The following is a 25,958-nucleotide window of genomic DNA, read 5'->3' as shown; positions in this document are numbered from 1 at the left end:
CAATGGTGGGTATGATGTTGTCGTCACTGGGGACAGCGATCTCGACCAGTGCTGAATACAATTCGGTGAATAATGTATTTTTGATGTTGAATCTATGATTTAGAAAATATACTTACAGTGTAATTTTTCATCAGGACCGTTGTCTCCAGCCCTAACTGGTACTCACGCTTGTAATCATAACTGCAGTAGCACCAACATCAGCTTTTGCAGTGATTATAAAGAGAAGACATACGAGTCTTTTCTGATTTTAAAAAGCCAAACCTAACGTAACAAAGCTTTTCTTTGATCTCTCGTGTGGTCTCAAAATCTGCAGTCCTGTTCACTGAGTACCTTTTAATGGACAAGTAAAACGTTAATATCAGTGAAAAATTATGTTTGCAGAAAAAGTGGGGAAAAAGTGTTCGCTCTCTTAACCTCACTCAATAAGAAATGAAGCTCACCCTCTCCGGCGTAGTAACTCAACAAGGTAAGAGGTGATGTGTCTCCCAGCGACATTCATTCTTTTTGTAAGGTGCGGAAATGAGTAACCATCAATGACTGGAACCTACACGAAGACATGTTAGAAAAGTATGCACAAGGATTTGAAAATATAGGTCGCTGATATCTCATATACTGCTGTATCATTTGTGTTCTAAAGATAGGACGCCTGTAATTGCATGTATTGTTCAGCATTTGGATTGGATGGGATCAGATATGATAAAAAAGGCTCCTCCGATTGCTGGGCCTGATCAGTGATCGGATGGACTGACTCCAGCAGATCCAATCTGACCAAGAGGGCTGTGTGATGATCTATCTGCCAATCCAACAGACCAGATTGGCCCATTTGATCCGATTGGCCCTCTACACGAATGGACCAATGGGCTAAATCAGATGACGCCACATGGCAAGCCCAAAAAACCAAACTTTAAACAATAAAGAGTGCGACGAATGTCCAACAATATGGTGTGCCCACTAATTCAATCTGATCCAATCATTGATTGATGATCAAATAAATACAACCTGATAGATCAGATCCAATCAAGAGGGTGCTCCGACAATCGACGATCAGATCGAACTACTAGTCTAATCAGTCATTTGATTATTTGGATCAGATTACTGAACCCTAACTGCAAGTATGCAAGAAAAGATGACAGTTACAGAAGATCCCTTCATAAAGACCGAGCAAAACCAACTGACTGGGCACAAGAATATGGCAGTTTCAAGGATGGGAAAGCAATGAATATGTTTTGCGGTCAGCTACAAGACAACCTACGGTAATTGATTTGCCTCATTCCAATTTTTGCCCATTTCATCAAATTCTATCATCCCAGGCATTGCTACTAAAATTCTGAACGGATGAGGAATGAAACAGAATGAAATCCAATCCGTCATCAGACAGCCGTTCTGACCTAGTCACAGAAAATGGAACCGAGCCCCTGCTCACCTTTCATCAGGACTAAATAATGATTTTTTTTTTGAAATATAAAAGGGGTGAACACCCGATGAATCAGTGAATAATGATTTTAGAAAAGGCAATATCCATCAACAGTCATCCTCCTATCTGTTGATGGGGAATGATGACTACAATGATGCGGACTATGACAACTTGTCATCACCGTCCATGATTGCCAAAAAATAGCTTAAGTAAGACAATTCCCATCAGCTGCCTTTACTTTCCTCTAAAGATAATAGAAATTTGATTTAAAGAATGGAATATGATCTTGACCCCAACACCAATGATAATGGGATAGGTTAAATGAATATCAACTAGTACTTCATGCTGAAAAAGCAGGAAACATCGATTTTCTTAATCATTGAGGGTTTCTCAGATCAATGACAAGCTGATTTTTCAGACTTACCACATGGGTCACACCATCTCCTGAATCAATTACAAGGCCAGTCAGCAATCCTGTAAAAAAATAGTAAAAGACGGTATTAAATCGCTGGATTGGCAATCACCATGCTTTGGGTAGTGGGAAACTTAAAAGAAACTTCAATAATGAAAACTAGCTGCCGATCTTCTAGTAACGAATCCAGCAGGAGGAAAATATATCGGGATGATTAAGAATCTTTTCAGTGAGGGTATCTTCCTCAAAAGCGTACCCTCTGACATATTAACTAGATCTATCTAAAGTAATTGAAATCAAGTACTGGAACCACTCATAAAACCCTGATATACTGATAGAGAACTCCGGTAGGTCTCCATTGAGGATATTGGAAGTTGAGATTGAAAGAGAAAGATAGAAGAAACCAAAAGACAACAGGCCCAGATGAGCGCCTGTGCCCCGCTGACAACATCTCCCAGCCAAATACAGAATTACTTCTTTTTTTTGAAAGAAATTACAGAATGACTTTGTGTTTTCCCTCTGGGGATTTCTACCAGCATTTAAAGGGAATTTATCTGAAAAAGACTGAAATACCCCTGGATTGGGGTCTGGGATCCTAGCACGTACCTTGGGCGTAAAGTGTCAGAACAGCCTGAATCTGAATGAAGAAACCCCTGAAGTTGTATTTCTCAAACATAATTTCAACCTTGGAAAAAAACAAAAGAATAATGATTTCAGACTAAATTAATGGAAGTTTGCGACATATTGGTTAACAAAACACAAACCATTTTCTCACGATTCTTTGAAGGATTCAAAGGTGGATCCGTAAGCAAAATCTTGCACTCGGTGGGATCTACCTGCGAGAATTGAAATCAGATCAACGATCCTGAACTCCTTTGAAAAGAATGATTATTTCTTGAAAGAATGGGGAAAAAATGTTAAATGCCACCAAACAACGAAACGACTGCACAATTCTGTAATAGAGAGAAGACCTTCAGTTCATCATAAAAAGTATGATCCCAGACGTGGCACATGTCCTCCCAGTTTTGCACAATTCCATTCTTGATAGGATACGATATTTCCAGCTGATTCCTGAGCTCAGCACAAGCATCTCCCACGATGGTGCCCTACACCAATGAAAGAATAGAGATAAACTACGAAAAATGAAAATTTCAAGTCAATTTTATTTCTTTAAGATGACTTAGGGAGGACTAAGAGCCACCTATTGCGGAATTATGAAGAGGGTACAAGGATGGCACCCTAAACCAACGAAAGAATAGAGATGAACAGGGAAAAATGAAATTTTCAAGTTAATTTTTTTTCCATAAGATGACTTATGGAGAGCTAAGATTTACCGATTGAGGAATTATGAAGGGCATACAAGTATGACGCCCTAAACCAATGAAAAGAATACAGATGAACTTTGCAAAATGAATTTCTTTTCAAGTTAATTTTCTTTCTATGAAATGATTTATGGAGGCCTACAGAATTATGAACGGAATACGATGACAACCTTCAATTCTTGCTCGGCAAGGGAGCTCTCGTAGCGGAGCATCGGACGGCCGACAATGCATGGAAATACAGAGCTGGGAAAGTTTTCACCAGCGAAGCCACATTTCACGTACTGCACGCAAAAATCAAGAGATTATACCAAAGTTTTCTTACATCTAATGTTAAATTGCAAGGGGAAATTGACTAGATGACTAGATCGGCTCACCCCGGTGCCATTGTCGCATACAACGACCTTCCTGTTGTCCATTGCTGCGCAGAGCTCCAACAATCTTCCGATTGTTCATCAAAGATCTGCTTCTGCTCCGCTTTGCGACACCGGGCTTTGTCTATGATTTGTTATTTCCATGCGCTCTACTGAAATGTTGGAAAGCCTTTTTTTATTGATGATTATAAAGTGGCCTTCGACAAATTACCAAAGTGCCCCCAGGCATGGTATCTCGTCCACTTGCAAATTGCAGCTAGGGATGGAGGTTTTCGACAATCATGATAATGAAATACCCATACAACATCGTCATCGTCATCAGCATCATCGTCGTCGTCGTCATCATCATCACAGTAATTATCATTGTCGTCATCTTCGCCATCATCGTCTTTGTCATCATCATTGCAGTCCTCATATGGATTAAGATTTTGTCTTCATCATTGTCATCCTAGCTTACTAAACAAGATACAGTTGGCGAAAGAAAGTTGCATTGAGAGGAAAAAGTTAGTCTTTATAAAATAAATGTCCTATCATCACTATTGTCGTAGTCGAATGAAGCTATTACATAGATAATGATATCATCACTGGTGGATATTATGTGGCCCCCAAGCCAAAACACACCACCATGTTTATTAAGTTCATTGAATAAAATATTGTGTACATTATTATTCTAATGTAATGTTTATAATGAAGTCCATGAATAATTGCAATGGCACAGTGAACTATGATGGGATCAAAATACAACAGTAACTAGTATTTAAACATGTATTTTGAATATTCATATTCAATGGATAGCCGAGATAGACATTGAATTATCCTGATAGAATAACACTAACTTATCCTACTCATACGATAAATAAAGCTAATCTTTTGGCTATTGTGAGGCACCGCCAAGGACAGATAGTGAGTGCTCTTTAGAAAAAGAGTTCTCTAAATTGATCCAAAGAATCTGATGGTATTGTACATAAACGTCAAACATGTTGATTCATATCATGGTTATATAAGTGATCCATCGACCTGAGACACTAAATAAATCTCATGGATGGACGACTGTATTTTGACTTTGACTTTCAAGTTTCTATTCACTGGATTGAAACAAGTTATAGCTCGGATATAGGAAAAACCCCATAGAGATGATTGAGTGGTCAATATGGGATCATCCACCTTCGGTATAAGAGGATATTAACTCAAGGAAGACGGTACAGAAAATATCTGGTCAGGGTGGTGAGGATATTAGAGAAGGCATTCTCCAATGATCCCCGTTACGCGTTAGTACTAATTGAATAATAGATTAGACTTTGATAATCAACTATACCCTGAGTCATTCAAGAGTCATGTGCGGATGATGGATCATACATATACCCTAAATTTATTCTCCACTCAATCAAGGCGATTGTCTTCATGGTGAGAAGATCAAGATTTTCGAGGAGAGTTGAAAAAGAAGACGTGGAGTTTGAAGCACCAAGTGATATTGTAGATACTTCTAGAGGCAGGCCACATGACTGGCTTCAGAACGATCTCAAAGTGTGCAGGTCAACGGTGGAACAAGTTTCCTATGAGGTACATGTGATTTATTGACTTTATAAATCAATTGAGAATCGACAAACACTTCCGCATCCGTGGAAAAACCTATTTCATGATTAAACCAAGGCTGTAACCCAATAATCACTTGCACCGCCATTGCGATCGTCAACATCATCCTAGCTTTCTTTCAATGTGAATGACGAGAATGACAAATTGACGTCATCATCATCATATATAGGTATGATATGTATGATCATATCATCACCACCATTGTCATCATCATCATCCTAGCTTTCTTTTAATGCAAATGATGAGGATGACAATTCGACGTAGTTGTCATCGTAGGTAGCTATGATATGGATGATGATATCATCACCACCGTTGCCATCATCATCATCTTAGCTTTATTTTAATGTGAATGATGAATATGCCAATTCTGTTGGGTTCTGTGATTTGGTTCATCCATGGAAAAATATGTTCCATGGATGCGAAAGTGTGGTCGATCGATTCTCAATTGATCTATAAAACAAAACATTTGTAATACCTTTTGGGGAACTCGTTTGACCCTTGACTTTGCCGCTCTGAGATCATTTTGAAGCCGTTCACGCGTCCGGCCTCTAGAAGTGTCCACGCGATCATTTGAAGCTTGGATCTCCACGTCTTCTTCTTGAGAATCTAGAAGATATCCTCACCATGAAGACACTCTTCCTTGGATGAGTGTAGAAGAGAATGGAGAGGGGGGGCTCTCAAATGAGGCTTGCATGGGTGCTTAAAATGAGACCCCTTTCCCTCTTTATATTTCACTTAAGGTTTTTCTCAAAAACCCTCCAAAGAAAAATATATCCACCGATGCCCTTATGACTTTGTGCGTGTGACCCTCTAGGCCCATGTATCGTTTTAGTTAATAACTTTAATGACCCAATAACATTTATTGACCAACCTTATTAATTAACTATATCAACATATAGATTAATTAAATAAGGATCGATTTAACCCAATCGACAGGTTAAGTTTCCAGCCCGTGGGGTGCCAAGCTACACCTCGTACTCTAGAAGATACCAAGTAGTCTCGAACTCTCTCATGGAACCTTTACTGTCATCGGTTACTGTATATGTATAATCCATCATCCGCGCGAGACTATCGAATGACTTAGATCATGGTTTATCGTCAAACCCTAATCCGTCATTCGATTAATACTGATGCGTTACGGGGACCATTGGAGAATGCATTTTCCAATATCCTCACTACCCTCGCCAGGGATTTTCCTGCATCGTCTTTATTGAGTCAATCTCTTCTTATACCGAGGGCGGATGATCCCATCTTGACCACTCAATCATCTCCGCAAGCTTCTTACTGCATCCAATTTATAACTTATTTGAATCCCATGATTAGAGGCTCGTAAGTCATAGTCAAAATGTAGTCGTCCACTCACGAGATGTCCTTGGTGTCTCAGGTCTGCGGATCACTTATACAACTGTGACTTGAATCAACCTGATTGACGTTTAGGTATAATACCATTCAGGGATTCATACGGATCAATTCAGTGAATTCTTTCTCCAAAGAGCACCCACTATCTGTCCTTAGTGTCGCCACACTAATAGCCACACGATCTATCGAATAAGTAGGATCAGCTAGTGCTATTCTATCAGGATAATTTGATGTCCGTCTTGACTATCCTCGAATAGGAATATTTAGAATACATGTCTAAAAACTAGTGATCACTGTATTATGATCTCATTATAATTCACTAAGTCATTGCACATATTCATGGACTTCATTATAAACATCACACGGAATAATAATGAATGTAAGTATTTTATTCAATGGACTTAAATAAACATGGTAGTGTGATTGGCTTGACGGCCATATATATCCATCAAATTCGGCGTCATCTATAATATGTAGTTGTGATATGGATGATGATATCATCACCACCATTGCCATCACCATCTTAGCTTTCTTATGATGTGAATGATGACGATGAAAATTCGATATCGTCCTCAATAACAACCATGTTTCCAGCTTCAATGATTTTCTACATGTCTTTGATGATTTATTTCAACATCTAAAAATATATTCACCTTAAGATAACATTAGGAAACTCGTGTTTGAACTCGATGCAATAAGGATACAAAGAAATGGGAATGGTTTTGACAAATGTTGGTGTCTGGGTGTTCAGCCTTATAATTTTATTGAAAATCTCTAGTGAATATATAAATAAAGAAATATGGGGAAAAATAAACTCAATCAAGTTTAAAGAAGGATGGATTTTTTGATGTGTAATACACTTAGCATTGAAATAAGCTATGTCAGTTGGGTCAATATATTTTTAATGATTTTGAATACAGTGTAGTTTTATTTGGATGTTGAAGTGCGGTTAAGATTAAACTTCACTAAATATCTTAATTCCTTCATGGACTTTGTGGAATATCCAAAGTTGTCACGATATATTATCAGCATGGCATTCACGTACTTTTGCATTAAATGCCTTTATTGGCATGATTTTCTTACATTAGCATTCACCAAATCAATAGACACGAAGCATCTATTGTGAATGATAATTGTTTAAGCTGATAAAATATAACCCTATTGTGAATGATAATTGTCCAAACTAACTTTATAAAAACTTGCATCATCGTCATTAAAATGATCAAATGATCTAGCATATCATCAATTTGCATAATGTACTTTAGATCCAATCAGTGATTGAATCCAAAGTTATATCCGACATATACTGATCAGGCCAAACAGACAAAACAACATATTATTATGATTGAACCCTTAGACAATAATGATGACGAGTTTGTCACTACCTCTGAATGATATTGTTGACGATGACAATGATGACAATGAAGATTATAATTGTACATTAGTAATAATATATGATGACGACGATGATGAGAAAATTATCAGTCTTTCAGCACACATATGACAATGATGACAATGATGAAGGGGTCATTGTCATTGTTTGGAAACACTACCTTCCACATCCATTAGTTCTAATATATTATGATGACAATTATTAAAACAATTGTGAAAATTAATACTATAATAATAAATTACTTCTACTATATGATTGAGGCGATGATGACAAAATTGTCACTATCTCTAATGATGCAGATGTCAACGATGACAAAGAAGATGAAGGATCTTCGTCATTGTTTGCAAACACTACATTTGATGACGTTTAATTATAATATATTCCAGTGAAGATATTCACCAAGATGATTCAATAGCACTTATAATAAATAATATATTAGTTATAATATATGTCTGCCGAACGTTGTCACTGTCTCTCGGTGATGCAGATGAAGATGGTGATGGCAACAATGATGGGGTATTCATAATTAGTTCCAAACACTACCTCCCACAACCATTAGTTATAATAAATTTTGATGATGATAATAGTGGCAATGATGAAATGCCAATGATAATAGTATACCAGTTATTATATACGATGACACTGATGATGGCAAAATTGTCACTGCCACCCGGTGATGCATACGACGATAATGAGAATTTTATTGGTTTCAAACACTCCTTCAACATCCGTCAATTCTAATAAACTCATGATAATGATAATGAAAATTATAAAATTATAAGTTCTAATTAATGATGACGATGATTAGGGGTTGTTGTGATTGTATTCAGACACTACCTTCCACATTCATCAGTTATAGCATATTACCACGACCATAACGACAATGATAACGATGATGATGATTATATTAGTATATTAGTATATTAGTTCTAACTTATGACAAGGATGATACTGACACTTATAGTGCACATGTGCAGACAGGGTGGTTTTTTCATTCTTGGGACGAAAAACGATCCGATCGGGGTCTTGGACATTAGACAATACAGAAATTCATCTGCTAAACGGCGAAGATAGCCTTTTCTCCAGACAAAAAATTGTCCCCTCCTGAGGCGTTGGAACAATGTGGGTCAAATATGCTAAAACAACATGTCATAAGGAATCCAGACGCCAGGAGTGCATCCATTTCTCAACTGGACAATTCCGGATGGAACGATTTTTGGACAGGACGGTTCTGGACATCTGGATTCCTTGAAAAAAGAAAGTGAGAAAAGAAGCAACCCGAAATAAAAAAGTAATGAATGAGAATAGAACATATGTTTGACTGAATGATGTGGCTGGCGTGGCGATAAAAATAAGTGTTGGTCCCACTTCGTTTCCTGCTCTTGTAATGCAGGTGAAACGATTTCGGACAGGACAGTTCGGAACGACCCCAAAAAATGGTACGTGGGATGGGACGAAAACCATCCAACATCTTCGTCCGAGACGATCATGCATTATACTGTCACTCAGTGATGGAGATGACGACGATGGGGACGAGGCCATCATCATTGTTAGCAAACTCTGGTTTTTAATTTTATATTATTTACTTGCTTTTACATTTTTCTCAATCGGCTATGTCTCACACCCTTGTACAGAGGCTTGTTTTGTTCTCAATCAGCTATGCCTCACACCCGAGGACGTCCGGGAATATATCCTTTATTTACTGGCTTTTATGTTCTCACTCCTAATGCCTGTAATATTTATTTCATAGGTGTATTTTTTATCCTTCGTTATTCCGACAATATATCATTCATACCACTACTAACCACCAGTGGCGCGCTGACCGGTCCGGGTAGGGCCCACGAGACCACCTGCCAGCTGTACCCACGGCTTGTGGTAGGACGATCCTCCAACGGCTACATTCCGCATTATAAATACGGCCAGAACGCCGTTAAACCTGTCCTTCCTTTCTCTCTCTAGCCTCCCTCGCCCTGCAGAAGAGAGAGAAAGAGGTGGGAAGAGGAATCGCCGAAGAGAAAACCCTAGCAGCGGCGGCCCGAGGAGGAAGAAGAAGAGGAAGATGGGCAAGCTGATCTGCGAAGCTTCTCCGGCTATGGCGGAAGCTATTTCCCCTTCTCCCCCGCTCCTTTCTTGGCCAGATCCGAGCAAAATGGAGTCGAACAACCCCTGGAACGAAGTCAGAGGGCTGGAAGAACAGCAGAGGCGGTGCCTGAGGAAGCTCTACGCCGGGGGCGTGTTCTGGAAGAAGAAGGACGATTCGGCAGCGATGGGGACGGTTTTCCGGCTGGTGCACGGCGGCGATGTGGAGGCGGACGGGAACTGCTTGTTCACGGCGTCGCGGAGAGCCATGGGATTGTTGAAGGTCGGGGCCAGGGAGCTGCGCCAGCGCACCGTCAGGAGGTTTCTTGAGGATTACGCTTCGGACGGCCCGGCTGAGAAGGAGGCGGTGGATGATGCGATTCGTCATCTGTATTCTCCGGATCTGAAGGCTGGTTGGGGGATTCATGTTGTTCAGGAGGTTAAGCTTCTTGCTAGGAAGGCTGATCGCGAGGTTCTTGATTCCGCGATCCAGGAGCTTTTGGATCTGGGATTGCAGAGGTAGAAAAATTCTTCCAACCTGCATTTATCCCGGTTTTGATTTCTCCGACGCTCAGATCTTATCTGTTTCTTCCAACATTATATCGGTTTTGATCTCTCCGTCGATTCCTTTTCCTCCTAATTCCCCATTTGTTCTTTCTTCTGTGATCCAAATGCTTTTAGATCTGGGGTTGTATTTCTCCGGGATTTCGCTCTATCCACCAACTTTCCTTCTTCGGGCTTCATTTATCTGAACTTATTTGATTTGTGCCGAAAAATTAGTGTCACGATCCCTTGCCAAAATATTATTTTAGAACATTGTACGCCATTTTTCCGGTCTAAATATTTCCAAGCTTTGTCAATCCGAAACTTTCTTTGGTCCGTTTCTATCTTCCTGTTCGTTATTCCATCGATATTGCAAAGAATTGCTCAAGAACAGTTTGTTTCTTTCCGTCTATTCCCTTTGTTGGGGACTACATCAATCTTGACTTTTCTCCGATCCGTGCTGATTCTTCGGTTTATTATTCCGATTTTCTTGCAAAAGAAATCCTCCAACAGTTTTCTCATTGTTTCCATGCCGATTTCTTCCCGGTTTCTATCTCTCCCTCGATTCTCTTTCTTCGGGAAAGAAGAAGATTATGGATCTGCTAAATCATGTGCAAGTAATTTACTTACCAAACTCCCACACGAAATTACAAAAATATCTAAAACATTATTGGGGAAACTCTTTAGTTTCATGGCCCACTTAGAGGCTACTTGTTTCTAACGATAGCCTCGATATTTATTCTGGCATAATGGTCAAATCATTTTTGATTGATTGAATTCACCAATTTTCTTGCTCAAAATTTCTTTCAAACAGATTGATTCAATCTTTTCAAAGCTGACTTCTTCGCTGGATTCGACAGAGAGACGGCAGCAGAAACTATATATAAGGAGAGGTGCATTCCCGTCGGAGATGCTTCGAGCTGGGCGAAGTACATGTCCATTTCTGGATCGCCCGAGGATGAACACGACATCATCACCCTTCAATACACAGAGGAAGGCCTCCTGACCGTCGATGAGAATCGAGAAGGCCATGCCGCCGCCTTCGGAGACGACATTGCCATTGCTTGCCTCTCCACGGAATTTGGGCGGGAAATCTTTGTGGTGAGAAGTTGAATAAAACTAAATTAATCAGTGGGTAATTATGATTAATCCGTGGATTTGTGTTGATCAGGTTCAAGCCCATGGTTTAGATGCGATGGTAGATGAGGAAAACTGCATTTTCTTTCTTCCTCATTGCCCTCGGGGCCAGATGAATGAGCCCCCATTCTTCCTCTTTATGAAGGGCACAGGTATCTCTCTCTCCAATCTGCTTCTTATGTCGTTAGCAATTCATTTGGAGTGAGAAAGAGAGTTAGAGAGAGAAAAGAAAGAGTTGCCCGTTCATCCACCATCAGTTTCTAGATATATACGGGGCGAGAGTTATGCCTTATTTGTCTCATCTACCATCAGTTTCTATATATATACGGGGAGAGAGTTATGCCTTATGTGTCTCATCTACCATCAGATTCTTTAGAGAGAGAAAGAGAGAGGACTCGTACTTCTCTCTGCAGGAAGAGAGAGTAATGCTCTTTTTAGAGAAAGAGATTGGTAGAAAACTTGCCATTGTTTTTCTAGAGAGAGATTTTCTTGTATTGACATCTTCTTTAGAGAGAGACTGCTTTGGAGGGAGAGATAAAACACTTGTCCGTTTTGTAATAGAAACTTGTGAGTGGCGCGGTTATCTTGGAGATAGTTTTGATCTTATTTTTTCATTCATCGGTTTCTCTAGAGAGAGACAACTTTAGAGAGAGAAAGGGTGAGGGAGAGAGATAAAGTGCTTATAAACCTGTGCTTACCCCAGAGTTTAGAGAGAAAGACCTCTGTTCTTACCTTGCGTACCCATCCTTTGTAGTGTTTTAGAGAGAGACATTTCCTTTATGTTAGAGAGAGAAAGAGAAATCTTTGCTCTAATTGTTTCTGATTAGCCGGGAGAGAGACAAATTTAGAGATATAAACCTTATTGTTTCTCTTTCTAAATTAGTCTCTCTAAAGCGTATTGTTTCTCTCTCAAAAGCTTATATGGTTCAGGAGAATTTATCTTTGGGAAATTCATGTTTTGTCAGGTTGGTGTGGGGCGGGAGCCGATCATTATGAGCCGCTAATCTCACAACCCGCCCCTCTTGTTGCGCAGGACAAGGCCGCCTTTGTTCTCTGAAGACGACCGATCCTTCTTCTTCTTCTCCTTCTCCTTCTAACCCCGCCATTAATTCAATTTTTGTGACGAGTACGAACCTCCTTAACCGGTTTCCGCTAACCCTCCCCAGTCTTCTCTCTGTCCACAATCTTCAGTTATTGCTCCAAAATTAGCCCAATTTTCTGGAGCATTTGTACCTCCCCCAATTGCGTTTAATGGAGATTGGCTTGCCTTTAATGAAGCACTTGAAATTCCCTTTCCCAATATTTGACACATTTCCCATATAGTCTCAAGGTTAGAAACTGAACACTGGTTTCATAAACTAATTATCTGTATATCCATTATTCTGCCTCAGCTTTACTCACTATAGGGGAAAGGATATTGGTCCAGTCATCCATTACTTGACTTATCTCCTCTCTGCCCAGTTGATGATCTCCCTACAAGACTTCAATTGTTACATGGCAAAAAACAACAAAATGCTATCTCAATTTATCACTCTAGATCTTAAATTTCTGCCAAAAGTAAACTGCAGAACTTTTCTTCAAGTAAAGATGCTCTACTACTATTATATCAAACAATTCAAAAGCTGTGATGATTAAATTGTTTGGGTACCCAAATTCAGGGTCATTACCTTGTCTCATTCGACATTTTGACTCGTGCTGTATATAAAGGTACTGATTTTGGTTAAGATGATGGTGATGGTCTTGTAATATATATGATATCCAATATATATATTTATTCTCTATATAACATGCTTGCGCTGCATATGTCAGCTGACTCTTTTTCTATAATTTTGAGTATAGTCTTTTGAAAAAGAAAACTCAAAATATGATAACCAAGATCATTGAATGTTTCAGTCCATGACCCAAGCAAAATTCTTTAAATCAAGATTTGTGTTTCTAATGTCCTTGCATGTCATAGTCAATTTCTGCTTTAAAAGATAGCTGCATAGATTAATAGAGGCAACTCTCCTCGAATCTTCAATTACTGATTGTTGCTCAAAAGCTGATCCCTTCGGTGATTGTATAGTTTCTGGTGGCAAGCACCAGCCAAAGCTTGAAGAATAGTTATGTAGTTTAGTTTTGGCAAAAAATTAGGACCTGCAACGATAAATTTAGATAGTTTATTACTTTTTGCCATGTAATAATTACAGTCTTGTAGAGAGATCAATATGGTTGAGGGGAGATGTCAAATAAATGTATGTGATCATCAATGGGCTATATGGATAGCCTCATTTCCTATGGTCGAGTCACCTCAAGGGAGGCCATAGACACCATTGGGTCTCTTGGTAGAAAGCCTGTTGACCGATGGACGAGGCGTGTCTAGGGATCAAGGGCCCCAAGACGCCCAAGACATGCTTCAGAAGAAGCTTGTGTGGCATATGCATACCATGCGCTTCGCGTTGGGGTGCTTCATATATGCCAAGTATGGCGAGTGGGCTCATAGGGAGTTGGATATCAAAGGCCACAAAAGGTGGCATACATGTTGGTACATCAGGCAAGACATGATTAGTGCTTGGTATGATACTTGGCTCACTGACACCCTTAGCTTGCCACCTTAATCTTGTCCACCATCGCCTATGCTTTACCATGGCATAGTTACTAACGGGGAACGTGCAACTCCTATGGGAGCAACATGGCCTTCTTTTAGATTTCATACCGCATGCTATGGTTACTGTAATTGGGACCTCCCCAGATTGCCCTATTTGGACACTCATGCTTGATGAGAATTTCTCATGCTGGTTCTCTTGGGATCACTTTTGAGAGAGATTCCCTACACAATCTTGGGCTCGACACATGTGGAAATCAAGTGATTATTATTCGTGTCTCATTCTTCCTTTGGAAATTCATGGCCCACGGCCTCCTTACTGATGATCGGGATCGCGCTGCCATTGTTGCCTAATTTCTCCTCAGGTTGAGACTATGGAACACCTTTTCTTCCATAGTAAGATTCTTATAGGCTACTAGCGCCAATTTACTCACCAATGTCATCTTCTATACAATGATAAAATATTTTGAGAAGATCTTTATCTTGTCAACACGCTCTAAACCTAGCCCTTATCTATACATCACTATAGCATACTTGCTATGTAAGATATAGAAAGGGAAAAATTCTTCTCACTTTGCAGGGTCTACTATGATAGCACTTGATGTCATGCAATATGTCAAACAATGTCTATGGAGAATGCAACAGCTTGTACTGCCCATTTCTTGACACACCCATTCACATGCGATATACTTCACGCCTAGAGAATCCTGGTGGATTTGAATTCCATCACTAGTCAGCTACAGATTGTCCATTGGCACCCACTACCAATAGGCTCAATGTGGATGGTGCTGCCAAAGGAAACCCCAGCCCACCAGGTGGATATGCTATTTTACGAGATCACACAAAGAATATCATTTTTTCTTTCTCATCTTTCTATGGAGTAGAGACCAATACAACAACCGAAGCTATTGCGACACGTGATGTCTTGCTCCTCTACGAGGAGCAAAACTTTCACAATATCATCCTAGAATCAAACTCACAGTTGTTGGTCAACCTGCTCTGTGTAGGTTCATGCTCCTAGTGGCATATCTAGAGAGTCTGACAAGACATCATGCGAAGTCGCCCACACTTGACCATCAATCATCATTAGTTGTGCGAGGAGAACCAGACTGCAAATGCCCTCTCCAACTATATGGTATGCTCTCACAACCCCTCCCTATACATCACTTGGCAAGACGTTCCTCAAGCGGCTCGCGACTGCCATCACGTTGAGAGCTTCGACATGCCCGTTCTCCACATGCGGCGCACCCTATCAAATGTGTGCCCTAGCGTGTGGCATATATCATGGATAGCTAGAGGCGAGAGTGCGCGACCTCTCGCATAACTGTTGTACCCTCTATGCACCTCCATGATGATATTTGATGATGGCACGATGACCGCTTATACTCCACGCATCACCACCTTCGAGGGACACGAGTATGCTATGGGCACTCGCGGCCTTCTCCAGGAGTTGCACCAATGTCACCTTTGTATTTTTTTCTTTTTTAAATCATGGGCTTGGGCGAGTAGCGTCCAGGACTAATTGAGACTTTTACGCTCGCTCCACACCTATAAATACTTATAAACACCTCACTTAATATATAAAACCCCCTAAGTGGCGTCCATGGTAGGCCTGGATCCGTCTATGGGCACAACCCTTGGGTTGGTCGTATCCCGCATCGTGTTCTTTGTTAAAAAAAGTAATGTATGTGTGGACCAATACAATGGAAATATATGTGGCTAGTAAGCCAATCACACATTCCCTAAATCATTTCATATTTTATTAAAAGAATAAATTCATTATAATGTACATGTGATGCTTATAATGAAGTCAATGAATATATGATTGGACATACTCAACTATGATGAGATTGTTATACGGAGATCACTAGTCTTTAAGCATGTTTTGTACACATTCCTATTCAAAAGATAATCAAGAAGGACATCGAAGTATACATATGGAATATCATGATATACCCTCACTCATATGATGAATATGGATGATCCCATTGCTGGGTTTTATAAGCCTTGACATGGATGAATAAATCAAAACGATGCGCAACGGAAGACTTTTGCGAATCGAATGACATCGACAAAAAACATTAAATGAAGTACCTTAGCACGAATCTCATTCGTGATTTCTTCGATCTCGGAGCAAGACGAGTCGAGCTGCTCGTGTGCAGCCTCTAGACGTATCCACGCGGTCCTCGGCAAGCCGGATCTCCTCCTTCTCGTTGACGAGCCCCGTTCCTTCTCTGTTGGCGTCGTTACATCGTCCCGATCACATTAGGGATGGAGAGGGGGTGTGGGGAGATTAGAGAATAAGGGGAAAGGCCCCTGAAAAATTCTAGCCTGGGTGAATTTCGTTCAGGGCCTTCCCCTATTTATACTAAGTGGGTATTTTTCATAAAATCCCCAAAACTTAAGTATATCTTCCAACGTCCAAAAGGCCATTTACGTGTGACCCTCTAGGCCCATGTATCAGTCTAGTTAACGACTCTAGAGACCCAATAACCTTTATTGGCCTTCCAAATTAATTAACTATATCATCATATAGATTAATTAACGTCGGATCGATTTAACCTAATCGATAGGTCGAGACTCCGACACGTGGGGTGCCAAGCTACACCTCGTGTCCTAGAAGATACAAAGGAGTGTGTATCGACTCACTCATGGAACTTGTTCATCATCAGTTACCGCGTATGTATAATCCCTCATCCACTTGATGCTCTTGGGACGACTTAGGGTATGGTCAACTGTCAAACCCTAATCGATCATCCGAGTTAGTAGTGAGGCATTCGGAAATCATCAGAGAACTCTTCTCTGATGTTTCACTGTCTTGGCCAAGGACTTCATTGCATCGTCTTCCTTAAGCTATCACCTCTTATACCGAGAGCGGACGATCCCATCTTGACCACTCAATCGTCTTCGTGAACTTCTTGATGTACCCGAACTAAGACCGTTTAGAATCCCATGATTAGAGACTTGTTGTCCATAGCCAAAGTACAACTGTCTGTCCACAAGACGTCTTTGGTGTCTCAGGTCGAAGGACCACTTACACAACCGTGACGTGAATCAACCTGATTGACAATTCGGTATAATACCATTCAGGGATTCGTACGGATCAATTCAGTGAACTCTTTCCACTAAAGAACACCCACTATCTATCCTTAGTGTCACCACACTAATGGCTACGGGACCGGCCATACTCATCATATGAGTGAGGCTAGATAGTGTTGTTATTCTATCCGGATACTTCGATGTCCTTCTCGTGTATCCTTTGAATAGGAATGTTTAGAACACATGCTTAAAGACTAGTGATCTCCGTATTATGATCTCATCATAATTCACTAAGTCCGATCATGTATTCATGGACTTCATTATACGCATCACACGTGCACCATAATGAATATGTTCTATTAATGAATATGGAACGAGATGTGGAATGTGTGATTGGCTTGTCGGCCACATTATTTCCATCACCCATAACCATTTGTGTAGAGATACTTATGATAGATAGTAGGTGCTCTTTAGTATAAAGAGGTCATTGAAGTGATCCACACAAATCCTTGGATGGTATTATAACACACTATCGATCAGGTTGATTCATGTCATGGTTGTGTAAGTGGTCCTACGACCGAAGACACCAAAGACGTATTGTGGACATAAAGTTGTATTTTGACTATGAACCATGAGTCTTTAATCATGGGAGTCTAAATAGTCTTAGTTTAGGTGCATCAGGAAGTTTATGAAGATGATTGAGTGGTCAAGATGGTATCGTCCAACCTCGGTATAAGAGGTGATAGCTCAAGGAAGACAATGCAATGAAGTCCTTAGCCAAGGTAGTGCAATATCAGAGAAGAGTTCTTCGATGATTTTCAAATGCATCAATACTAACTCGAAAAACCGATTAGGTTTGACATGTTGAGAGAAAGGGAGAGTGAGATGTTGAGAGAGAGAGAGAGAGTGAGATGTAGAGTGATAGAGAACGAGATAGAGGGAGAGTGCGATGTTGAGAGAGAGAGATGTAGAGAGATAGATAATGAGAGAGAGAGTGAGATGTAGAGAGACAGAGAACAAGAGAGAGGGAGAGTGAGATGTTGAGAGAGAGAGTGTGAGATGTAGAGAGACAGAGAACGAGATAGAGGGAGAGTGAGATGTTGAGAGAGAGAGTGAGATGTAGAGAGACAAAGAATGAGATAGAGGGAGAGTGAGATGTTGAGAGAGAGAGAGATGTAGAGAGATAGAGAATGAGAGAGAGAGTGAGATGTAGAGAGATAGAGAACAAGAGAGAGGGAGCGTTAGATGTATGGAGACAGATAACGAGATAGAGGGAGAGTGAGATGTTGAGAGAGAGAACGAGAGAGAGGGAGAGTGAGATATAGAGAGACAGAGAATAAGAGAGAGAGTGAGGTGTAGAGAGACAGAGAACGAGAGAGAGAGAGTGAGATGTAGAGAGACAGAGAATGAGAGGAGAGAGAGAGTGCAAGATGTAGAGAGACAGAGAATGAGAGGAGAGAGAGAGAGTGAGATGTATAGAGACAGAGAATGAGAGGAGAGAGAGAGTGAGATGTAGAGACACAGAGAATGAGAGAGAGAGTGAGGCGTAGAGACACAGAGAATGAGAGAGAGAGTGAGATGTAGAGAGATAGAGAACGACAGAGAGAGAGTGTGAGATGTAGAGATACAAAGAGAGAGAGAGATAGATAGAGATAGAGAGCAAGATGTAGAGAGACAGAGAGAGAATAAGTGAGATGTAGAGAGACAAAGACAGAGAATGAGAGAGAAAGAGAGAGTGAGATGTAGAGAGACAGAATGAGAGAGAGTGAGATGTAGAGAGATAGCAAATGAGAGAGAGAGAGTGATATGTAGAGAGACAGAGAACGAGAGCAAGAGAGAGAGAGAGATGTAGAGAGACAAAGAATTGATAATCTCAATTTTAGGGGTTTTAATTTCGTCATTGAATATTTAACTGTACTTAAGAATACATAGTTAGTGATGAGTACGAGTCGTCTCCACAGGGAACAATGATTAAGGATTTAATTTTCTCACTATATTGATTATCGGTATGAGAAGAGATAAATACGAGAATAGAATAGGTGAGATAGTGATGTCGAGGAAATGTAAGTAGAATTATGGTAAGTGTTATGGGAATAAGGTGGATGGTGAGACGGACACTATAGTGATCAAAAGCGCGAACGGTATGATGATAAAGATAGAGACGAGATAATGAGAACACAAGTGAAATGATAAATGAAAAGTTGATAAACAACTATAATTATGATGACGATGATGTTGGAAGAGAAACAACGTAAGGCGAAGACACTTACCTTAGATCCTTGCATTCCTCCAGGATCACGGCGATTTGCAAGTGCTGGTAAGCTCCACCTCTTTTCTTATGCTTCTTTCCACACACCCAAGACACCAAGAACACACTTGATGGATCTCAAAACTCACCATCTTTCAATCAGCTCACACAAGTAGGAAGCAAGTTCAAGATGAATTTTACAATGATCCAGGCCTCTATTATAGATCGGAGGGTATGGATAGAAAGAGGAGGGGAAGACAAAGTGGCATTGAAATTTCAGTTCAATCGGAGTTGTAGATAAAAAAGTTATCGCCGTTTGAAGTTGAAGAAATCCTAGCCTTCCGCATGCACTTGTCATTTTCCACGCCACATGCACCTAGGAAGGAGATAAAAAGATAAAAGAAAAACAAATAAAAAAGAGGGAGAAGATTCGCGGCTGACGCGTCAGCGCTGGTAGAATCAAAGGAGAGAGAGAGGGAAAGTAGATTTTGTCCTTTTCGCCTTGGTCTGCGCAGCATTTATTACAAAAAAATCCATCCTTTTTTTAATTCGTCCACGCCATTTGTTACGTTAGAATTTCAAACTCCATTAGTTAACATTAGTTGCAATCATCGCTCGCGAATCGCGAGGCGACGATTGCGTGCTGAAATGATTGGCTGTTGCCAGCCATTAGAATCGATTCTAATTTGTCGTCATTCGACAACATCCAAATAAGAGTAATTTAATGCAGATAAACATGTAAATATAATCATATACGGTACTAAAAATGCATGTTATCGAGAATGAGAGAGAGAGTGAGATGTAGAGAGACAGAGAATGAGAGAGAGAGTGAGATGTAGAGAGACAGAAAATGAGAGAGAGAGAGTGAGATGTAGAGAGACAGAGAATGAGAGAGAGAGTGAGATGTAGAGAGACAGAGAATGAGAGAGAGAGTGAGATGCAGGGAGACAGAATGAGAGAGAGAGTGAGATAGAGAGAGAGATATGACAAGAGAGAAGTAGAGAAGATGTAGAGAGACAGAACGCATGAGAGAGAGAGTAAGATAGAGACATAGAACAAGAGAGAGGAGAGTGAGATGTAGAGAGAGACATAGACCAAGAGAGAGGAGAGTGAGATGTAGAGAGAGACATAGAACAAGAGAGAGAAGGAGAGTGAGAAGAGAGACATAGAACAAGAGTGAAATGGAGAGTTTGATGTAGAGAGAGACATGTAACAAGAGAGAAGGAGAGAAGATGTAGAGAGAGACATATAACAAGACAGAAGGAGAGAAGATGTAGAGAGACATAGAACAAGAGTGAGAAAGAGAGTGAGATGCAGAGACACAGATAACAAGAGAGATAGAGGGTGAGATAGGGAGAGAAATAGTGAGATAGAGAGAGAAAGAGAACAAGAGAGAGAAATAGTGAGATAGAGAGAGATAACAAGAGAGAGAGAGCGAGATAGATAGAGACAGAAGACAATAGAGAGAAATAGTGAGATAGAGAAAGACACGGAGAGAGAGTGAGATAGATAGAGAGAGAGGACAAGAGAGAGAAATAGTGAGATAGAGAAAGAGATGGAGAGAGAGTGAGATAGATAGAGAGACATGGAGAGAGAGTGAGATAGATAGAGAAAGAGATGGAGAGAGAGTGCGATAGATAGAGAGACTGAGATAGAGAGACACGGAGAGAGAGTGAGATAGATAGAGAGACATGGAGAGAGAGTGAGATAGATAGAGAAAGAGATGGAGAGAGAGTGCGATAGATAGAGAGACTGAGATAGAGAGACACGGAGAGAGAGTGAGATAGATAGAGAGACACTGAGATATAGAGAGACACTGAGAGAGATAGAGAGAGACTGAGACAGAGAGACACGGAGAGAGAGTGAGAGAGATAGAGGACTGAGATTGAGAGAGAGAGTGAGGTAGATAGGTAGATCGAGGGAGAGTGTGAGATAGAGAGAGAGTGTGAGATAGATAGACAGATAGACTTAGAGTGTGGGATACAGAAAGACTGAGATAGTGAGAGAGAGTGAGATAGATGTATAGATAGGCTTAGAGTGTGAGATACAAAAAGACAGAGATAGTGAGAGAGTGAGATAGATATATAGATAGAGTGTGTGACATAGAGAGAGACACAGAGAGAGCAAGAGAGATAGTCAGAGAAAGAAAACAAGAGAGCAAGAGATAGTGGGAGAGAGCAATGTCTACAACAATTAGATGAATGATGGTTCCCTTCCATTACTGTCACTATATTGATCAATGATGGTTGTCATCAATGTTGACAATCATCATCCTTCCCGTACATGATGATCCTTGTCCTGGTTGACCACAGTATCATCGCCATCCATGATAGCCTCTTCTCTTCCCATGCGGGGCTTGTCCCAATCATTTACGCTAATTATTTTCTGCAACAATGACTGTCATCATCTCTTCTTCAGCGGTCATTGCCTCCATCGTCAATGGTCAACCCCATCATATGTGGTTATTGTCTCTGTCATCAATGATTGTTGTCCCAGTTGACAATTGCCATCCCCATCTACAATGGTCTTTGTTCCCATCATTGACAAACCCTGTTCGCATCCAAGATGATCTTCATCCTTATCGTCAACAATCGCCATCCCCGTCATCGACAGTTGTCGTCCATGATCGTTGTCTGTGTCACTAGAGGTCGGCGTCCCCATCATTAGCAATAGTTGTCCTGGTCGTCGACAATCATTGTCCCTGTTGTCCACGGTCATGGTCCTTGCCTCGACAGTCATCATCTGCATCATTAGTCCTCATCATTCCCGTCAGTATTGAGTCAAATTTCCCTCGTCGACAGTCATCATAACCATTGGCGATGGCTGTCGTCCCTATCATCGATGATCATCATTCCCATTCTCCAAGGTCATTGGGGATGGTTGTCTTCACCACCAGCCTCCATGGTCCTCATCCCTGTCTATAATTGTTGTCATCCTCGTCGAAGATGACAGTCATGCACCTCGCCTCCGCCTAAAAGAGACCCACTTATTTAATTTTTCTTAAATATCCATCCACAATTGCATCATCCAAAACGTCATCAGTCATCCTCCGTCACCCCTTCCGTCATTTCCATCATGAGTCGTCCATCATCTGTGACGGATGACTGATGACGGAAATCATTTAGTTGAGTCGTCCGATGCAGGGAAGACGACGGATGACGAAAACAGAAGTCACTATTCTAGATACCCTCTTTCTCATTCTTTAATGCACCAGTGACCAGTCACTATTAACTTTTCTATTTTTATCAAAAAAGGGAGGGTGGGGAAAATCTTTGTGGGACCCACTTAGGGATAAAGACAACCGAATCAGGAGCCGCCACGTGGCATAAAAATGACGTCATCCCCTTTTCGTCTGCCTTATAAATAAGGGAGGTGTTCTTAGCTCAGTGAAGGGGCGCTCAACGCGGGAACGATGAAGGGGCCAGACCAGCTCTGGATCGTCCTCAACCATCTCCTCCCCTTCGTCAGGTTCGATTTCTTGCCCTAGTTCCTTCGATTTCAGCTTCGAATCCGTGTTCTGGACCCGTGATTTGATCATCCGCGTGTTCTATTTCTCTGATTTTACAGCCCGGCGATCACGCTACTGTATCCGCTGTAAGGACGATTCGAATCGGCTTCAGTTTTCTCTGTTTGATCGTTTTCTTTGCGATTTTGATGGCGTTCGTTGCAGGTACGAGTCGGTGAGGGCGATCGAGAGCCCGTCCTCGGTCGACGACGAGCAATGGCTCGCCTACTGGATCCTGTACTCGTTCCTCACATTGACGGAGATGGTGGCCGAGCCAATCCTCCATTGGTACTCTCTGATCTCTCTAACCCTTCCCCTGAACGCCCCAACGGAAGGCGACACGTCATCCGTTCCGTCTATTAACGTCATCCGTCATCCCTCGTTATCCAGAACGGAAGTTGGGGATATAGTTCCGGATCGTCTTGGACGTGGACGAAGGACGGGACGAATTTCGTCCCGTCCTATGTCCGATGTTAGCTCAGAGGCGATTTTTCGTCCCTCCCAGGCCTCCCGGGACGAATTTTCGTCCCGAAATTCATCCCGGACAAAATACATTATATTTTTTAATATATTATAATAGATTATAATATATTATAAATTGTCCTAAGCAAGGCCACGTGGCAACATCTCAACCGGCGGATGTGAATCCGATGGTTTTGCATCCAGATTCGTCCGTCCATCGTCCGGAGACCTCCGGACGGACGATTTTTTCGTCCAACAGGAGGAAAACCGTCCCGTCTGGTGGTCCCCGGACGAATTTTCATCCCGAAATTCTTCCGTATCCTCGGACGGGATGATTCTTCGTCCCGGGACGTTGACGCCGGCGGGACGGATCTTTAGTTGGTGATTCAGGGCGTCCGTATGACGTTGACGTTGACGAGTTCACCGAATTTAACAGAAATTTAGTGAAAATGATGAGTGACGATGATGGGACCTTGACGTCAACCATTAGTTCATCCAAACTCGTCAACGGCTGCCTGTAACTCCAACGTCGTTGAATGACCTTCGCGCGTTCCGTCCTGTCCCGTTATTCGGTGCTGGTGATTTAGTGTGCTTTTACATCCGTACTGTACCGTTCCGTCCGTCAATTCCTTTGATGTGTTGGGGAATGTGATCGAATTGCTAATTTGGTATGTTTGTGGAAAGGGTGCCAATGTGGTATCATGTCAAGCTGGCTTTCACGACATGGCTGGTACTGCCCCAGTTCCGTGGCGCCGCCTTCGTCTATGAGAGGATCGTGCGAGAGCAGATCCATAAGTTCAAGGGGGGCAGTGGCGGCGGCAGCAGCGACGGTGAGGGTGGACGTAGGCATAGATGGCGGAAGAAACTCCACATTCTAGATGGTCAATTCTTGCTCTGACTTTGTGTCCTTCTCTCCTGATCTTCCTCAATTGTTAATTATACCGGCTTTAATCAATTCTTTCTTTTTCAGATTGAAGAATTTTGAAGGACCCAGATCATGGTTTGGAGTCTCTGGTTGCATCTTTTCTGCATAGGAGGTATGGCGATTTAGAATGGGTTGTTGAGGAATGCGTTACTTTGAAGTAGTAAGAGAGGCTGACTTAGATAAAATTTAATGGATTGGATAATGTAGGGAATACTTTATGCTGTGCCTTATTTTAATTTCTTGGTTTCTAGGTCGATATTGATTCTTGATATGAGATCAATGACAAGATGAAATTCACATAATTCCAATGTAACCGAACAAATTTAAACCAAAGAAGATGATAATTGAATCCAATGAAAATAATGGACAAGAAAAAAATTAGGTACATAGTGACTGTGAAAAAGATGGTTGTGGTAGAATGAGAAAGAGTATCATAATTGCCCAAAATGGTGGTAAAGAGAGAATGAGTGAGAGAGGGAGACTGAGCGAACTTTGTATAAACAAATTATTAAACAGTTGGTGTTTCATTATCATTGCTAAAAGAGGTTGAAGAAAGTCAACATAATGAGGGAGAGTGATGAAAGTGAAGACTGAAATACTGAAGTGAATCGAAGGAAATGTGAATTTGAGCAAATGTGCGTCATATAATTCATAAATTTAGCTTAGTTCTTATTTTTTTAAAATAAAGCAAAAGGCCACCCTTTCATTCTCTTGTTGAGAATTACATTACAATCCTGAAACAAGCGTAGTGAAATCAATGGCTCTTCTTTATCTTTTGAGTTCTGCTGGATTGGTCACTCAAGACATTTGATCTTGATCTGGACCTGATGAAAAAAGGGATTATTTTGTTTTGATTTGCAGAGAAGGTGCTCTGGTGGGATTCTCGTGTAGGGATGGGAAGTTTGTGTTTGTGTTTGGTTCGTTCGTGAATATACCACTGTTTGGTGAAGACTCAGACTGAACCTGATATTAACAGGATTCTACGGTGATTGAGACTAATCTATCTTCGTGTTTGCATCCTTATTAATCCTCTGGCCTTATATTATATTCATATTTCAAAAATGGCGTGCTCGCAAGTTGTTTTTTTAAATGATCAAGAGAGAAATATCGACCTTTCGAGTGGAGATGTTGTTGTTCCTCTTCATTCCTAGTATAAAATCATCAAATGCGAGAGTCAGAGAGAGAGATACACTCTGGAAGAGAGATTCAGAGATAGATGACTAAATGAAACATTTATGAAATTTTAAACTAAGAAAAGTCTAAGGTTGTGGATATCTTCATGCATGATTATGCATAAGAGAAGTAATTAATGAATAGAGTACATTATAATATGCGTGATTAAAAGGAATCATGGGAGAAGTTCATCGATGAACTTATCAGTACTGCTATCTCATCCATTTCTCTCTCCCTATTAATCACACACACATAACCATCTTCTTTGATTGTCACGTTTCTACTTGAATCCTCTTTGGATGTTCCAAGCCAGAGCCAGTTGAATCTCCTTGTTTGGAAGTTTGACTTGGGGAGATTATGTGAACATATTGATCAGCTGTCTCTGATTGAAATTTTATT

At 40.9% G+C, this 25,958-nt stretch overlaps 3 protein-coding genes across 5 annotated transcripts in view; 2 read left to right on the top strand and 1 right to left on the bottom strand.

Moving 5' to 3' along the window:
- Window positions 1-3,665, bottom strand: part of ARP2 (actin related protein 2) — a 5,253-nt gene extending 1,588 nt beyond the window's left edge. Inside the window, exons 1-9 of the mRNA XM_078585045.1 lie at window positions 3,523-3,665; window positions 3,319-3,429; window positions 2,798-2,932; window positions 2,591-2,662; window positions 2,433-2,511; window positions 1,839-1,888; window positions 441-544; window positions 262-330; window positions 117-180 (exon numbers count right to left, since the gene is read on the bottom strand). Coding sequence (XP_078441171.1) covers window positions 117-180; window positions 262-330; window positions 441-544; window positions 1,839-1,888; window positions 2,433-2,511; window positions 2,591-2,662; window positions 2,798-2,932; window positions 3,319-3,429; window positions 3,523-3,564 — 726 coding nt within the window. The 5' untranslated portion in view covers window positions 3,565-3,665. The remainder of the gene's footprint in view (window positions 1-116; window positions 181-261; window positions 331-440; window positions 545-1,838; window positions 1,889-2,432; window positions 2,512-2,590; window positions 2,663-2,797; window positions 2,933-3,318; window positions 3,430-3,522) is intronic.
- A 6,127-nt stretch (window positions 3,666-9,792) lies between these two features.
- LOC144711285 (Gap junction beta-4 protein) lies at window positions 9,793-12,923 on the top strand. Its single transcript, XM_078585230.1, has 4 exons — window positions 9,793-10,462; window positions 11,347-11,587; window positions 11,658-11,775; window positions 12,589-12,923. The coding sequence occupies exons 1-4, from the start codon at window positions 9,924-9,926 to the stop codon at window positions 12,678-12,680; spliced, it is 990 nt and encodes a 329-aa protein (XP_078441356.1). The 5' UTR covers window positions 9,793-9,923; the 3' UTR covers window positions 12,681-12,923.
- A 9,940-nt stretch (window positions 12,924-22,863) lies between these two features.
- Window positions 22,864-25,448, top strand: LOC144711220 (HVA22-like protein e). 3 transcript variants are annotated; one of them, XR_013583498.1, is made up of 6 exons: window positions 22,864-22,962; window positions 23,062-23,088; window positions 23,165-23,287; window positions 24,146-24,342; window positions 24,432-24,498; window positions 25,248-25,448. XR_013583498.1 is itself a non-coding variant. In XM_078585152.1 (5 exons), the coding sequence occupies exons 1-5, from the start codon at window positions 22,907-22,909 to the stop codon at window positions 24,434-24,436; spliced, it is 408 nt and encodes a 135-aa protein (XP_078441278.1). In that variant the 5' UTR covers window positions 22,864-22,906; the 3' UTR covers window positions 24,437-24,642. The 3 variants fall into 3 exon arrangements, 1 of the variants encoding a protein (XP_078441278.1); XM_078585152.1 differs by lacking the exon at window positions 25,248-25,448 and having other exon boundaries at window positions 24,432-24,642; XR_013583499.1 differs by lacking the exon at window positions 23,062-23,088 and having other exon boundaries at window positions 22,875-22,962.
- The last annotated feature ends 510 nt before the right edge of the window (window positions 25,449-25,958 follow it).

This window comes from Wolffia australiana, chromosome 13 (genome assembly GCF_029677425.1).
Source record: "Wolffia australiana isolate 7733 chromosome 13, ASM2967742v1".
Taxonomy (NCBI): domain Eukaryota; kingdom Viridiplantae; phylum Streptophyta; class Magnoliopsida; order Alismatales; family Araceae; genus Wolffia; species Wolffia australiana.
Note: the sequence above shows the minus strand (reverse complement) of the source record. Positions and strands in the feature narration are given on the sequence as shown.

Bases quoted from the DNA above. Each gene is read 5' to 3' on its own strand.
- LOC144711285 (XM_078585230.1), top strand. From the start codon at position 9,924: ATGGGCAAGCTGATCTGCGAAGCTTCTCCGGCTATGGCGGAAGCTATT. The intron at 11,588-11,657 runs GTGAGAAGTTGA...TGTGTTGATCAG, and splicing joins TTGGGCGGGAAATCTTTGTG to GTTCAAGCCCATGGTTTAGA. The intron at 11,776-12,588 runs GTATCTCTCTCT...ATGTTTTGTCAG, and splicing joins CCTCTTTATGAAGGGCACAG to GTTGGTGTGGGGCGGGAGCC.
- LOC144711220 (XM_078585152.1), top strand. From the start codon at position 22,907: ATGAAGGGGCCAGACCAGCTCTGGATCGTCCTCAACCATCTCCTCCCC. The intron at 22,963-23,061 runs GTTCGATTTCTT...CTGATTTTACAG, and splicing joins CATCTCCTCCCCTTCGTCAG to CCCGGCGATCACGCTACTGT. The intron at 23,089-23,164 runs GTAAGGACGATT...CGTTCGTTGCAG, and splicing joins ATCACGCTACTGTATCCGCT to GTACGAGTCGGTGAGGGCGA.